The sequence below is a fragment of the Physeter macrocephalus genome, chromosome 21 (genome assembly GCF_002837175.3).
Source record: "Physeter macrocephalus isolate SW-GA chromosome 21, ASM283717v5, whole genome shotgun sequence".
Lineage (NCBI taxonomy): Eukaryota > Metazoa > Chordata > Mammalia > Artiodactyla > Physeteridae > Physeter > Physeter macrocephalus.
In genome coordinates this window covers 105,120,913-105,137,072 of record NC_041234.1, presented here as the reverse complement: position 1 = coordinate 105,137,072, position 16,160 = coordinate 105,120,913, and the positions used below count along the sequence as shown (strand labels likewise).

General features: G+C 39.9%; 1 protein-coding gene across 2 annotated transcripts in view; it reads left to right on the top strand.

Annotated features, from left to right (window-relative positions):
• Positions 1-16,160, top strand: part of GPC3 (glypican 3) — a 457,215-nt gene that overhangs the window by 228,059 nt on the left and 212,996 nt on the right. For both annotated transcript variants that reach the window (XM_024128233.2, XM_024128234.3), the window contains exon 3: positions 7,065-7,759. In XM_024128233.2, coding sequence (XP_023984001.1) covers positions 7,065-7,759 — 695 coding nt within the window. The remainder of the gene's footprint in view (positions 1-7,064; positions 7,760-16,160) is intronic.

Genomic DNA, 16,160 nt, shown 5'->3' with positions numbered 1-16,160 from the left:
TCTTATCTTTTTTTTTTCTTGATTAGCCTGGCTAGGTGTTTTTAAATTTTATTTATCTTTTCAAAGCACTAGCTTTTTGTTTCATTGGATTTCTCTGTTGATTTTTGTTTTCAATTTCACTGAATTCTGCTCTAATTTTTTATTATTTTTTTTTCTGCTTGCTTTAGGTTTATATTGCTGTTAATTCTCTAGTTTCATTTGGTGAAATCTTAATATTGATTTGAGATCTTTTTTCCTTTTCTAATATAAGCATTCAGTGCTACAAATTTCCCTCTAAGCACTGCTTTTGCTACATCACACCAATTTCAGTAAGTTGTATGGGCATTTTCATTTAGTTAAAAATATTTTTAAATTTCTCTTAAGACTTCTTTTTTGTCCCATGCGTTGTGTAGAAATGTGTTGTTTAATTTGCAAATGATTGGATAATGTCTTGTTATCTTTCTGTTATTGACTTGCAATTTAAATTCATTGTGGTCTAAGAACGTTCTCTGTATGATTTCTGTGCTTTTGAATTTGTTAAGGTGTATTTTATGGCCAAGTATATGGTCTGTCTTGGTGAACGTTCCAAGTGAGCTTGAGAAGATTGTACATTCTGCTGTTGATGGACAAATTATCCTATACATGTCAATTAGATCTAGTTGATTGATGATGCTATTTGGTTCAACTATGCCCTTGCTAACTTTCTGCCTGATGGATTCATTAGTTACTGATAGAGGGGTGTTGACATCTCCAACTATAATTGTGGGTTTGTACATATAAGGATTATGTCTTTTTGGAGAATTGACCCCTTCAACATTTTGTAACACCCTTTTTTTATTCCTGATAATATTCCTTCTTCCAAAGTGTGCTTAGTCTGAAATTAATTTGGCTATTCCAGTTTTTTTTCTACTTAGTGTTAGCATGATAAGTCTTTCTTCATCCCTTTATCTGTATCTTTATATTTAAGGTGTGCTACCTGTAGACAATCTATAGTTGGGTCTTATTTTTATATTTACTCTGATAGTCTCTATCTTTTACTTTGTGTATTTAAACTATTCACATTTAAAGTGATTAGTGATGTAATTGGATTAATATTCATAATGTTTATAACTGCTTTCTCTTTATTGCACATATTCTTTGTTTTGGTTACTTTTAATCTTCCTCTCTTTTCCTGTCTTCTGTGGCTTTAACTGAACATTTATGTATGATTCCATTCCTCTTAGCATATGCTTCTTTTTGAAATTCAAATTACACTAGATTGTTTCACTGGTGGTTCAGGTACCTTATAATATTCATTTTACTTATCCATATGCTATAATCACCAACACATTATTGCTGTTATTACTTTGAACAAAGTTATATATTACATCAATTTTTTTAAAAAGAAAAGGTTTTATTTTACCTTTATATATTCCTTCTCTGATGCTCTTCTTTTCTTCATGTAGATCTGATTTTCTGACTTATATACTTTTCCTGAAAAACATATTTTAACATTTTTTTTGCACACCAGGTCTACTGGTGACAGATTTCTTCCATTCTTGTTTGTCTGAGAAAGACTTTCTCTTTTCCTTTTTGATGATAATTTTGCTGGAAATAGAATTCTAGGTCTTTTTTTTTTTCTTTCAACGCAAAATATTTTATTTACTCTCTTCTTCCTTGCATGATTTCTGATGAGATGTTCAATGTAATTCTTATCCTTGTTCCTCTGTAGATAAGATGGTTTTTTTCTTCCTCTGGCTTCCTAGAAGATTTTCTCTTTGTCTTTGGTTTTCTACAGTTTGAATATAATATGCCTAAGAGTAGGTATTTTGGTATTCAACCTGCTTGTTATTCTCTGAGCTTCTTGGACCTGTGGATGTTATCAGTCATGAATTTTGTGAAATTTTGGGCATCATTCTCTCAAATATTTCTTTTGCTCTCTTCTCTGTCTCATCTCTTTCTGGAATTGCAGTTAACACATATTAAACACCTTTTGAATTTGTCCCACAGTTCTTGGATATTCTTTTCTGTGTTTTGTTTGTTTGTTTGTTCTTTTTTTAAATCTCCCTATTGTGGTTTGAGAAGTTTCTACTGACATTTCTTTAAGATCACTGGTTCTCACCTTGTTTGTTTCAAGTATGCTTGAAGCCCATGAAAAGCATACTTCATTTCTGTTTGTGTTTTTGATTGCTAGCATTTCCTTTCAATATTTCTTAGCATTTCTATCTCGGTATTTACATTATCCATATGTTCTTGTATATTGTCCACTTATTCCATTAGAGTCCTTTACATATTAATAATAGTTATTTTAAATTCCCTGTCTGATATTTCCAAAATCTGTGCCATATCTGAGTGTGGTTATGATAATTGCATTGTCTCTTCAGACTGTTTTTTTTGCCTTTTTTCATGGCTTGTAATTGTTTGTTAAAAGCAGAATATGATATATTGGGTAATAGGAGCTGAGGTAATTAGACGTTTAGTGTGAAGTTTTATGTTAATGTGACTAGGAGTTGGGCTATTTATTGTTTGCTGTATCTATAGATGCTAGAGGCTTTAGTTTCCTCTAGTGTCTTTGTTTATTTTCTTCTCACCTCTTTTTGGTGGGTTTCTCTAAGAACTCCTTCTTAAGTAGGATCTGTGTATTTCTGGTGGTAAGGTATGGGGGGAGTGAAAGTGGTCTATAATATTACGATTAATCCGTCTGTTAGTAGACTTAAGTCCATGAGCTGTAACCCTCGTAAGTTCTTCTTGGCCTTTTTTTCTTTCCCTTTAGGTGTTACAGGAAGGCTAGAAGGGACTGGAGTTGTCTAATTGGCCCTCTTCTAGGTGTATTAGGCTTTGGTAAAGTTGTGTCTGTTGGAGAACAGGCATTTGTTATGGAGGATGCTCATGGTGTATTTCTAAATTATTACTTTCCCCCTACCCCTGCCAGAAAAAACAAGGGGATTTTTCTTAGATCTTAACCATGAGAACTTTGTGTGTTTTCTTGAGGTAAATCCCATGGGAGTGTGGGGGACCCATAAAACTAAGGACCCAGGAATTTTCAACTCTCAGGCTAGCTCACATTCAGCCTCTATCAGTTTGTCAGAATTACCATTTAAGGGTTTCGACTAGTTTATGGCTTCAGTGGCGTCTGCTGCAGGTGTCTGAGATCCAGCAGATCTCAGCTGTGATTCTCTGTATTTGCCTCTCTTTCCAGATTTCAGGGTAGCAGTTTGCCCTGTGACCTTAATTCCCTGATGGGTCTAAGAAGAATCATTGATTTTCGGTTGGTTCAGCTATTATCTTGTTGTTGAGAATGGGAATGATAATTTCCAAGCTCTTTACGTGTTGTAGCCAAGACCAGAAGTCTCCCAATGTCCAGTTTTCAAGGCTGGAGCATGTTGTGGAATTAGCAAGGGTATTGGTGTTAGAGTGGCCTACACTTAAATTCAGCCTGTGGCATTTAACTAGAGATATTATCTTGTATGAGTCACTTAACCTGTCTGAGCCTCAGTTTCCTCACCAAATAAAAATAATTCCAAATACATATGTTTATATTAAATTTAAATGAGAGGACATATGTGAGCAAGTTCATTACAGATCCTGGCATATACTCTGCAGGTATCTCATAAATGTCAGTTTTCTTCTTCCATTAAGGTACCTGTGCTTGAAAACAAAGACTGGAGTCCAACCCATTGTGTGGCATTTATCCTAGGAATTTAGAAAGTTCTTATAAAGTATTTGCCATTCTTACAATGCTGGAAAAACTACCTTGAAAAAAGTAACCTGCCTTCATCAGGACTGTTTTATTCTTAAGGGCTTGAAGGGAACTCAATGGTTCATTTATTCCTGTCTTCCAACTACAAGTAGACTCTCCTTTTTTAAAAAAATCCAGTCTTTTACTGAAAAGGCCCATGAAAACACATTTCTTTCTGTCTAGGTCTGGGTAAAGAAACATCAGCACCAAGTACTAAGGACAGTCATTTTGCTACGGTTATAGGATATATGTCCGGGGTTGGGATGGGGGAGAACTTACTGAACCATTTAAAGAGAGGTGATAGCCTGATTGCACACTTCACATAGGAAACCATATTGGAGAGTTGTGTCCCTTTTTGAGCACCATAATTTAAGAAGGAAGTTGATAACAGTAGAGTGTGTCCAAATAGGGGTGACCAGAATAGTGATGGGGGCAACAATAAATCTAGAAACCTTGCTATATTTGGATGTGTATTAATTTATTAGATCTATTTATCTGTATCATATATCTTTCTATATATTGTTAAAAATAGGCTATTTTCTGTTTGGTGCCAAATTTTTCATAACATCTCTGATTTTACATTGTTCCGACTTTTCCTGAATATAATGCTTGACTTTTTCCCGGGAAAGAGACAGAGGAAAACCTCCCCTAGCTTAAGCGTACATTATTATCTGACCAAAAAAAAAAAAAAAAAAATCAATCGACTGAACTTCCTGGCCCATGACTTCATTTCATGAAACCTCAAGTTGCCAACCTCAAGCTGAGCATCACTTTTCACCTAGTGTTGGTTCCTATAAATCCCCAAGGAGCCTTTGCTTGAGCGGTTATGGTTTGGTCTGTCGTCCCGTGATACAGAAGTAAGGGGGTTGGGCAAAACCCAGAGATGTGCTAAGTGGATTCTGAGCTGTGAAAGTTGGAGCAGGAAGCACATGTGAGCATATGAACCCCTAGCCCTTTCCCTCTGCAATATGTGTTGTTGTTTTTCTTTCTGGAGAAGAGTTCATGATCTTTTGTAATTTTCTTTTTCTATTGATCCAGCAGTGCTAGTAACAAAAACTTAAGAAAAAAGTTACGGCAGTACAGTCTATGGAGTTTCACTGTCGTATATCTTGCACATTAGAGAACAAATGCACTGTGCTAGAGATGAAATTTGCCGTGTAGAGAATTAATTTTAGGGTAGCTTAGATGATTGAGATCCACAGGGTAGCATCTCAGCAGCAGTCTTTCTTCTCTGAATTCATGCTGTCCCAAGACGAAGGTGAAAGTATCACTCTGCTTTGTTGGTCTTTGGACTGCGATTTCTTCCAGTACATTTCCGTTTGGAGAGGAGAAGCCAATGGGAAAATAGTGAGCCGAGAAATGAACTTGACTTTCAAAGTTTTTTGAGGATGTGTGTGTTGGCTATAGGGCTGAGGGCAACTAGAGTGAAACCGTTGCCGGGAGACACTAGTCTGAGTTGACTACTTCTACTTCGCAGTTGTGTGACCCTGGGAAAGTGCTTAAATTCTGCTGAGCCTCAGTTTCATCACCTATAAAACGGGGATTGCAATACCGAATTCAGAAGATTGTTGTAAAAAGTAGATCTCATAATATACTTGGAAATGCTTTGTAAATGCTAAACCATATATCTTGGGAGTACTTGTAAGACAAGGAAGGTGTATTATTTATCTCCATCTACCTAGCACTTATATACCCCTGGTACTTAGCACAGGGTCTAGTATATAATAAATGATTGGTAGCTGAAATTAAAATGAACGAATAGTTTTTAATCTCCAAATTTCTGATGATTTTAAAGAATTAATTGACTGGTCCTTTGTATTGGGTTAGACGATCTCTTGGCTTCATTCAATCTTTAGATTCAAGGATTGAAAATAAAGTAGCATGGGGAGTTAGGAAGAGATTGTTATAAGATAGATAAACTTTCTAAGAATTGCTTAACGTTCTAAACGAAATAAAAGTAACAAATGAACATTTAGCAATTGATGAAAATGAAGATTAACTTTCTCCAGTGGGCTTGGCAACCCAGTAGAATTGCTCTGGCATCTGCTCAACATTCCTGGGCATGTCATAAACCCAAGGGAAGAATCTAGCAAGTGCGTTCTACCTTGTGAGGGATCTGGGGCAGATGGTGGTGGTACAACCTAGAGCTCACTTCTGCCACAGATGACTGAGATGTTTGGCTAAGTGATCCCAAGGAGCTGTTGGAATGCAGTCTGTCTAGTAGTCTGAAAGTGGTAATAATTTGATTTTTCAAGGCTCATGAAATAGCATCATTTGGGGTACATCTGTCATGGACCTTTGCTCTTTGGAAGGAAAGGAAAGAAACTATTAAGTTAATTTTAAATGTCTTGGGAAACTTGGTTGGTTTTGTTTGTTCTTAAACTATGTCTTATTTCTTTGAAAAATCTATTACTGCAGTTTTTTCCTTTCTCTCATATAAATGTGGGACTCTGGTTGTTTGGGCTAAATTGTGTCTGCAGTGCTTCAGTTTGGAGAAAATGGGATGGTGACATTATTACTTTCTCTCTCAAACCAATGACACTAATCAGGCCTTATGCCAAGGGGTAGGGGCAGCAGGTGTAATCCTGAACCCATAGTCTCTGTAGAGTAGATAAGGTTTCCAAGCCATGTGGAAGCCGAACTTACCAAGGAAGCTTAGGCAGTTATCCTTCCAGATGTTCAGCTTGCAAATACCAGAGGTGTTATTTTCAGTACCGAATGTATAGATAAGTGCATGTGTTGGTTTTTTTTTTTCCATCCAGATACCTGTTTAGGGGATAAATTCCACTTTCAGGTCTGTCAATCTGTCAGCTCCCTTTAAAGTTATCTAGAGAAGATCTACCTACATGATGAAATTTGTGATAGCTTTTATTCTTGGCTAAGAGCTTGCCTTTCCTCCAGGGATGAACAGGCTTAAATTGTTATGTTGAGGTTATATAGTAGATGGTTTGTAGTCAAATATTTATCTCTGTCTAAAAATGAAATGTCTTGAAATACAATTTCTTTTTAACTGAATAACTCAATGTGAGAAAGAGAAAGAACTTCTCATTTAGCCAATTTTTAATCAATATTTTTATGAGAGGCCAGAAATGTTAACTGAATCCTGGCTTTTGTCATTTGAAATATGATTTGTGTGCTTAAGAATCTATGTGCACATCAGGGTTTGGACTTCATGTTCAGAAAGGAAAACTGATTTATAGAAACAAACAGCTGCAGGAGTAGAGGCAATGCCAGAAGTAAACATGAGTCAATTATTTAAGGCAAAGGGGACCTTAATCACCACAGCAATAGAGAATTCTCAAATTCAATTACACGCTGGATTTTCATGCTTTAATTTGTGGGCATTTCTTTATCTCTTATTTTACAGAGGCCTTTGAAATCGTTGTTCGCCATGCCAAGAACTACACCAATGCCATGTTCAAGAACAACTATCCGAGCCTGACACCACAAGCTTTTGAGTTTGTGGGTGAATTTTTCACTGATGTATCTCTCTACATCCTGGGTTCTGACATCAACGTGGATGACATGGTCAATGAATTGTTTGACAGCCTGTTTCCAGTCATCTATACCCAGCTAATGAACCCAGGCCTGCCGGAGTCCACCTTAGATATCAACGAATGCCTCCGAGGGGCAAGGCGTGACCTGAAAGTATTTGGGAATTTCCCCAAGCTTATCATGACCCAGGTTTCCAAGTCACTGCAAGTCACTAGGATCTTCCTCCAGGCCCTGAATCTCGGAATTGAAGTGATCAACACAACTGATCACCTGAAGTTCAGTAAGGACTGTGGCCGAATGCTCACCAGAATGTGGTACTGCTCTTACTGCCAGGGACTGATGATGGTTAAGCCGTGTGGTGGCTACTGCAATGTGGTTATGCAAGGCTGTATGGCAGGTGTGGTGGAGATTGACAAGTACTGGAGAGAATACATTCTGTCTCTCGAAGAACTGGTGAATGGCATGTACAGAATCTATGACATGGAGAATGTACTGCTTGGTCTCTTTTCTACGATCCACGATTCCATCCAGTATGTCCAGAAGAATGGAGGAAAACTGACCACCACTGTGAGTACCATTCTACAGTTTTCAGAGGAATTGGATTCTACTGGGGGTAGGGCAGCCTGGCCAGTAGCAGGTGCTGATGGAGAGAAGTGAGAAAAAAAGTGGGAAGGGGATGATCGAGGGACTGAATGACCTCACAAAGCTAGGCAGCGCATTAAGTCCACAGGTTATGGAGTCCTAATGCCTGGCTTTGAATTTTAGCTTCACCCACTTTCTTGCTGTGGGACCTTGGGTGAATCATTTTATCTGTATGAGTCTCATATTGCTGATTCATAAAATAGGGATAAAAAGAATATCTTCTTCATAGGGAATAACATGTGTTGAAGCACTTGGCATGTGCCTGGTACATGGTAATTCTTCAGTAATTATTAGCTATTATTACCACTGTTGTTAGTTATCACAACCTTCACGACAACCCTGCGAGGTAGGAGCTGTTTACAAAACCCAGTTTGTAAATGAGGAGACTGAAGCTCAGTGAAACTGTAACTTGACCAAGCCATGATTCAGAAGTTGATCAGGTCTCCCTTTAATTAGGTTAGCACCAGTTTCTTTGATTCTGATTTCGCTCTCGTGCTCGTAATCATATATATCACATGACGATTTTGAGTAGTGACTTTATTTTTTAAATTTATTTTATCGAAGTACTGTTGATTTACAATGTTGTGTGAGTTTCTGGTATACAGCAAAGTGATTCCGTTGTCCATATGTGTAATAGTTTGCATCTGCTAATTCCAAACTCCCACTCCATCCCTCCCCCCCTACCCCCTTGGCAACCACAAGTCTGTTCTCTATGTCTGAGTCTGTTTATGTTTCGTGAATAAGTTCATTTGTGTCATATTTTAGGTTCCACGTATAAGTGATATCATATGGTATTTGTCTTTCTCCTTCTGACTCGCTTCACTTAGTACGATAATCTCTAGGTCCATCCATGTTGCTGCAAATGGCATTATTTCATTCTTCTTTTTGGCTGAGTGATATTCCATTGTATGTATATACCACATCTTCTCTATCCATTCATCTGCTGATGGACATTTAGGTTGTTTCCATGTCTTGCTTATCATAAATAGTGCTGCCATGAACATAGGGGTGCATGTATCTTTTTGAATTATAGGTTTTTTCTGGATGTATGCCCGGGATTGAGATTGCTGGGTCATATGGTAGCTCTATTTTTAGTTTTTTTAAGGAACCTCCATACTGTTCTCCATAGTGGCTGCACCAACTTCCATTCCCACCAACAGTGTAGGGGGGGGTTCCCTTTTCTCCACACTCTCTTTAGCATTTGTTATTCGTAGAATTTTTAATGGATGGTCGTTCTGACTGGTGTGAGGTGCTACCTCGTTGTAGTTTTGAGTTGCATTTTGAGTAGTGACTTTAAACATAGGAGACCCAGCTAGACCCCACTAAGTAAACCTACGCAAGAACACAGGTGAGGCAAAACGGTCATGTTTTCCAACAGTTGTTTTTGCAGCCTTGATTTATACCAGTGTAAGGCCGATAGGATTTGTGATGGGGGTGGGGCAGTTTTGTGAGGCAGAAGCCTAATTGGTTTCAGTCAGACAATGTTAGTTACATTGTACCTGCTAAGCTAGGGTGCACACATGCAGAACCACAGGATGCACACACTTTTCAATACAGAGCAGAACATACAGCCAAGAGCTACGAGCCAGATCTCACTAAGGTGATGGTGACTGATTCCTGAATGTTGCCAGCTTTGTAGAAGGACGTGGCAGAATAGTATGATACACTACCCTTGTTGAGCTCCTACCACGTTTGAGGTGCTCTGCTGGCCAGTTTACGTAATATTATTTCTTAGTAATCCATGGGATAGGTCCTAATATAATATTATCCCCATTTTACACAGGAGTAAATGAAGCTTAGGGGGCTTAAATATCTTGCCCAAACGTCAAAGGTAGTTAAATAGAGGTGGGGGATCTGGGATTCCAACCCTGGCTTGTTGCCTTGCTCGATTCATGCTCTTATCTTCTCTATAGTGCAACTACTGTGTACTCGGAACCATTGCTTACCCAGAATGTGGAGGGCAGATTGGGCCATCTAGCCCTGTCTTTAAACTCTGGAAGTACAAAACGATAGGGGTAACTGGTTTCTTTGGTGAATTAAACTAGAAAGGAGGACAAAAATGATGCAACCCACAGGACGGCTACTTACGGAACTGCTCTAATTGCCCCATTCACAATGTTAGCCGTTTAAAACACATTTGCTGAGAAAATATTTTATAGGAAAATGAACAGAAATGTCCTAACGATAGTGTTCTTCAGTGGCTCATTATTCCTTTGATTGCTTTCTAATTGAAGGCCAGATTCTAGGGCCTTATACAAAAGTAAATCTCACAGAACTAGAAAAAAGAAAAGTCAGTGCATTCGTATGTTCATTCGCCTGAAATTGATTGAGGGCCCACTATGTGTCAGACACAAAGCAAGAGTGCCGGGGGTGTGGAAATGTCTTCAATAAGAGGAAAAATAAGGAGATAACATTAAAGACAGGGTATGGGAGTGTTTAAAGTTTGCCTCTGATATTGGTCACGTGACAGCAACGTCTTGAAAACATGTATTCTCCTCTAGTGCCTTTAAACACAAAAAAATAGGGTGGGGAGCTGGTAAGGGATTAAGTCCACTATTTTGATCAGGCTCTAGACATGAAGGTTTGTTTAGTAAACATTTATTAAGCATCTGCTCTGTTCGTGGCACTTTGCCAGGTACTGGGTACTCAGTTACCCAAGACATAGTTCTTAAGTCTTTAAAAGGTCAGTTTAGCTTCGTTGACAGACAGACATGTAACCGAATAAATTTCACCACAGCGAACACCTCACTATAATGTGAATGTTAGAAAGGCCGTAAGAAATTAGTCTCCCACTGATTTACAAATGAAGCAAAAGTTCAGGGAGTCTTGCCCAAAGTTATATAGTTAGTGGAAGAGCCAGAAGTAAGAGTCCAAGGTCTTCTGCTGCTACAGTCTAGCACTCTTTCCACCACGCCCCCTCCCAGACTTTCACTCTAAAAGCTCCATAAGGATTTTGCAGACATCATGAACTTAAATTGAATAGCTATTTTGAGATGCCAAACCTGCTATATTTTAGGTGCACATGTGCCCGTTTGTGTGTGTGTGCACACGCACACACACAGAGGGAGTACATTTCATGTCATTATCATTCAGGAAGAAAGGTCCTGCCTGTCAAGAGGCGCTCAGTGATGCAGTCCCTTTCTGTTTTGGCCATTAAGGGCCTGACTGCTCCCAGCTCCCAGCTGGTGATGAAAGCGTGAAGCCTGCCTTCCCCGGGGAACGCCTAAACTAGAACAGAAAGCATATGTAAACTCTGCCTTGTTACTGTTTTATGATGGCCAGCTCTAAGTAATATATACCAAATGGTGTGGGTGTGGAATCATTGGCCAGGTGTGATCCAGCTATACTCTGTATCGGCCAGAAGGGGGCTGGGCCATCTATGGGGGCTGAGGGGAAGTGAGGGCTGGGTGGACTGCAGAACTCTATTCCTGCTAACAAAACCACAGAATGCCCCAAAGCCGAAGCTGATTGAAAACTAAAGCATTAATGAGATTCTGCTGTAGCACCTTCACCTTCTTGTTGTGATAAAGTGTAAGAGCCTGCCAGTTCGTCCTGCTTGAGGTTAAGCTGTGGTGAGAGCCCTCTTCGAAAATGGGCTCTTCCAGAGCTCTGTTTGGGACAGCCTTTTTAGTTAGCTGTAAGCCATGCCATGAGGTCTGCCATGCAGGGACTTTGCTCAGCTGTTCTGGTGGCTACCATCTACCCCAGATGATAAAGGACATTTTGGTCTTATCTGAATGAATGGGGCACTGTTAATTTTTTTATAATTATGGCTTATTAGTGTTTTAGTTTTCCAAAAGATGGTCTTCAGTTCTTCAGACTACCAAGTGACTTGTTAAACAGATTCCTGGAGCCTCCCCCCCCGGCTCCCCCCGAGGATTCTGATACCGTAGGTCTGTGGAGAGGCCAGAGAATTTGTCACTTAAAAAGTACTCCATTTGATTCTGATACTTCCTTGGAAGCAACTCCAGCCACCTTGCTTAGAAGACAAGGTAAGGCCCAGAGGTTGGAAGTGAATGACAGTTAATGGCAAAGCTGTGACCGTGGACTCTTCATCTATCAAATGGGGTTGATATGTGGGGATTCACTGAAATGATAGGTTCAAAGTACCTGGCAGAGTTCGAGGCACATGGCAGGTACTCACTAAGCCCCAGTGCAGTACTCTTTCTACAGCAGTTTTCTAAGTGCCAAATAGATAATGAGATTTTCTTAAACTTGTTTTTAAGTGCCAAGATGTTTAATGTTATTTTAATCCAAAGGCGTGAATAAAAATAGCAAGTATGTGAAAATGTGTGAGTGTGTGTGTGTGTGCGTGTGTGTGTGTGCATGTGTGTGAGAGAGAGAGAGAGAGAGGAGAGGGGAGAGGAAGGGAAAGAAAGAAACTTTTTACTGAAAAGTTCAAGAAAGTATTAATTATGGGACTGTAAATAGATCCATCTTGATTCTTCATCTACATTTGTGAACTAGGTTTAGCATCATGGCCCCAAGTGAGTACTGAGTAGGTCTTTAATAGTATTTGGGGGACTTCCCTGGTGGCTCAGTGGTTAAGAATCCACCTGCCAAGGCAGGGGACACGGGTTTGATCCCTGGTCCAGGAAGATCCCACATGCCGCGGAGCAACTAAGCCCATGCGCCACAACTACTGAGCCCGCACGCCACAACTACTGAAGCCTGCATGCCTAGAACCCGTGCTCCGCAACAAGAGAAGCCACCGCCATGAGAAGCCCACGCGCTGCAACAGAGTAGCCCCCTCTCACTGCAACTAGAGAAAGCCCGCGTGCAGCAAGGACCCAACGCAGCCAAAAAAATAAATAAATAAAATAAATAAATTTATTTAAAAAAATAGTATTTGGGTATCATATGAGTAGTATCTGAGGGTATCATTGTTAAATTTATCAGCATGTTATTGAATTTCGTATCTTATACCTTGAGGCAAATACAAATATGTACAGTTTTCAATACATATACTTTCAACATTGTTGTTACACCACACAAATTGTTGAATGCTACAACCTTCTTTTAAAAATGCAGTTATTCTTATGCTGAAACCACTTTGATTGTAATTACTATATCCCTATATGTGGATTATATGCATAGCCATTGTACATTTCAGATCCATTGATGAAATGAGTAATAATCAGCATATTGGATGTTTATTGCTATTCCAGAAAGTTTCCCAAAACTTTCTGTGATTTCGTTTACTTTCTTTACGATCCCCCCCAAAGTAATTGCTCACATATCCTCGCGTGGCTGTTTGCACTTTTATTTTTCCATTTGTACTCGTGTTCTTTATTGGTTCATCTCAGAACTTCTCGGCATTAGTGCTTCCTCTCCCATAATTTCATTATCTTGACTTGTTGTATGCTTCATTGAATGTTGTGCAAAATTGCAACCTTTTCTACCTTCACTGTTTCGCCCTTTCTTTCCTCATTGTGATATTCATTTTAGCACTATCTGAAATAGGATTCATTTCGGGGAACATTTAGTGAGCATCTAATTGTGGAACCACTGATAGACACCGGGGGCACAAGAAGTGGCTGGAAAGATGACCCTGACTGTGGCTGTCCTCAGGGATCGCTTGGCCAGTAGGTAGCGGAGCTAGGATTCAAAGCTGGATCTGTCTGACCCCAAAGCTCATGCTTTTCATAATTACTCCATATTGCTCTTTCAGAGTTCCACTCTCTTTTCGCCAGAATCTTCATTCCTTGAACACAGGCTAAGTGGGTCTTTATTATCTTATTTACTATCCTGTACTACTCTCTACTGTTTTTCCAGCTTCACAATTAGTTTTTGAATTCATTCTCCCTCCTTGGAGGCTTTTGCTACAGTATTTCCCAATGAAGTACTAAAAAGCGTGAGATTTTTCATCTTCGTAACACTTAAAGGCACAGAGTGGTTTCTAGGGGAAGAGGAATGTTTATGTAGGTGATGGAAGACCCAGTCACACAGTAAAATGGCTTTGCCTAGAATCTCTATGCACCGTGCCAGTGGTGAGATATAGGTTTTCTTCCAGTTGCAATGTCTGGAATCTGCCTGTTGGACCAACAGATAGTTTTGAACGCATTTGCCTTTGATTCTGGACCTTAGTACGCCCAGGTCTCCATTATGGAGTTTCCTTAGTAGTAACATTGCCTACTGAGAACCTAACATATTCTGATAACCAAGAACATCCATTTCCTTTGGTAGAATTTCTGAAGATATCTTCAGTGAAATCAATATTTATTTATGTGTGCTAGGAAGCTCTGGGGAAGATGCTCTGTTGATCCTCAAGAGTAATTCACTCTATCAAATTCTTATATTTTGCTGTCTGTGTGAGTGACTGTAACTCATCAGAATTTCCAAGATTGGCCCTACCTTCCTCTCTGCTTTTGAAGGCTGAGGTTATTTCTCAGGTGTCAGAACGTCAGTGTTTTTCTCCTCATGCTATCACTTTGGACTTTCAGTTTTTAGTCTCCTATAGCGATAGATACCTTGTCTGAATTCATATAAGCTGTTTTCGGTACCAAGTGATTTCAAAGTGACAAAAACAAGCAAATGGCTAAGTACCGAATTACTCTCTGCAGGTCAGCATCTAGAACTGTGGTAGGCAACTTGATTTGCATGAGGTCCATTTCTGGAAAGACAAAAATGTTTACAGGCTGCCATCTTTTTTTCGTTCACAAAAGAAATAACTTCAGTGATGCCCATGGGGGAAAATACATAGTTTCAAAACATAGATTACCTACTTAATGGTGAGCAGAATACACATGAAAAAAATTGGCATCACTTTCAGGCACTTAATTTTAGGACAGGTTTCAAACAGTGGTCACACAAAGGAAGCTTTTTGTAATGCTTCATCCTGAAATTATGTATATCATGGGTCATATTAGGGAATTAGATGGGCTCCTCCTAAATCTAGAATTACTTGCCTTTCCCTTGGCAAGAGTGTCAGCGTGATTCTATGTTGTGAATCTTTAGAAAGAAGTTTTTCCTCCTTTCCGTGGTCTCTGGACTGATGTGGCAGGAAAATGTCCTCAAGAACTGTGAAACATCTGAGATGTTTACCCTAACTGCAAGCTAACAAGTGACCTGGCCACAGTTTCATGGATGCTGGATAAAGATGGGAGATTCCTGGCTCAGAGATGCAGGACAGTTTACTTCTCACAGCGACAGCAGTAGCCAGAGTATCAGCATTTGTGCCAGTTCCCCAAGCCCCAATTCCCACGGGGAAAGGCAGAGAGGACCAGGTGACTCACTCCTACACACACAGTGAGTTGCATTACAAGAGAGGAGCCTTGAGCTTAGGCAACTCAGATCTTTTATAATAGGTAGTAAGGGCGACCGTATCACTGTCTTCCAAGACTAGTCACTAGACAAAGATACTTGATAAAGACAGTCTGGGGGGTAAAGTGCCTCTGTTTATAAGACATGCAGAAACAGAAGAGACCCACGGAAAAGTGTCTTGCAACATGTGATTCCCCGACCTTGGATGGCTGCAAAAACCTCTCAAGTTCATGATGCTTTTGGAGGATCAGGCAAGAAAATAAGTTAGTGAAAGACACTTAGCTCAGCCCTGACTGGTTGGTCCAAAGGCTGGGCTGTGTCCCACCTGTTGGAGGATAGCAGAAAGCACATCCAGAGACAGAACGGTGGCAGTTTTCTCAGCTCTTCAGAAAATACTTTAAAAAGTATAAAAGGGGCACTTGACTCGTTGCCTCTGGTTAGGAGTAAACTCTGCTACTTTGGGCTTCCAGCTACTACCTATCGCTCTCTCTTTTGGTCCCCAAGCTATTGTTTCCTTTCTTGCTTGTTCTGGCTCCGGGGTTGGGAGTTTTGTATTGCTAAGTAGCTTGGCTGATAGTTTTCTCTTTTACTGCAATTCTAAGATGAAGCAAGTGATAACCACAGAGTAGTAAGCAGATGCTTATCCATGTCTGTTGGGAGTGACATGGAGGACTGATTTGTGCTCAGAGTATATTCAGAAAGGTTAGAAAGTCAGGAATATGCATCCAAGTGGGCAGAAGTCCAGGAAGGCCTTCCCCGTGACCTGATGTTCTGAGAATCCTTGCACTCCCAGGACGAGAATGAGGAAGTCCAAAATGCCTTTCTAATGTTGAGTGGCCAGGGAATCACAGCAGAGGGAAGCGGCCTGCTACCTGGTGAGGGCAGAAAAGCCTTCGAGTACTTGCTTTGTTTTTTTTATCGCAAGACCTAAAACGCCTCCGAAAACATGGATTCATGTATACAGTGTGACTCCTCTGATTCCCTTTTTTTTTCCTCGGTACGCGGGCCTCTCACTGTCGTGGCCTCTCCCGTTGCGGAGCACAGGCTCCGGACGCGCAGGCTC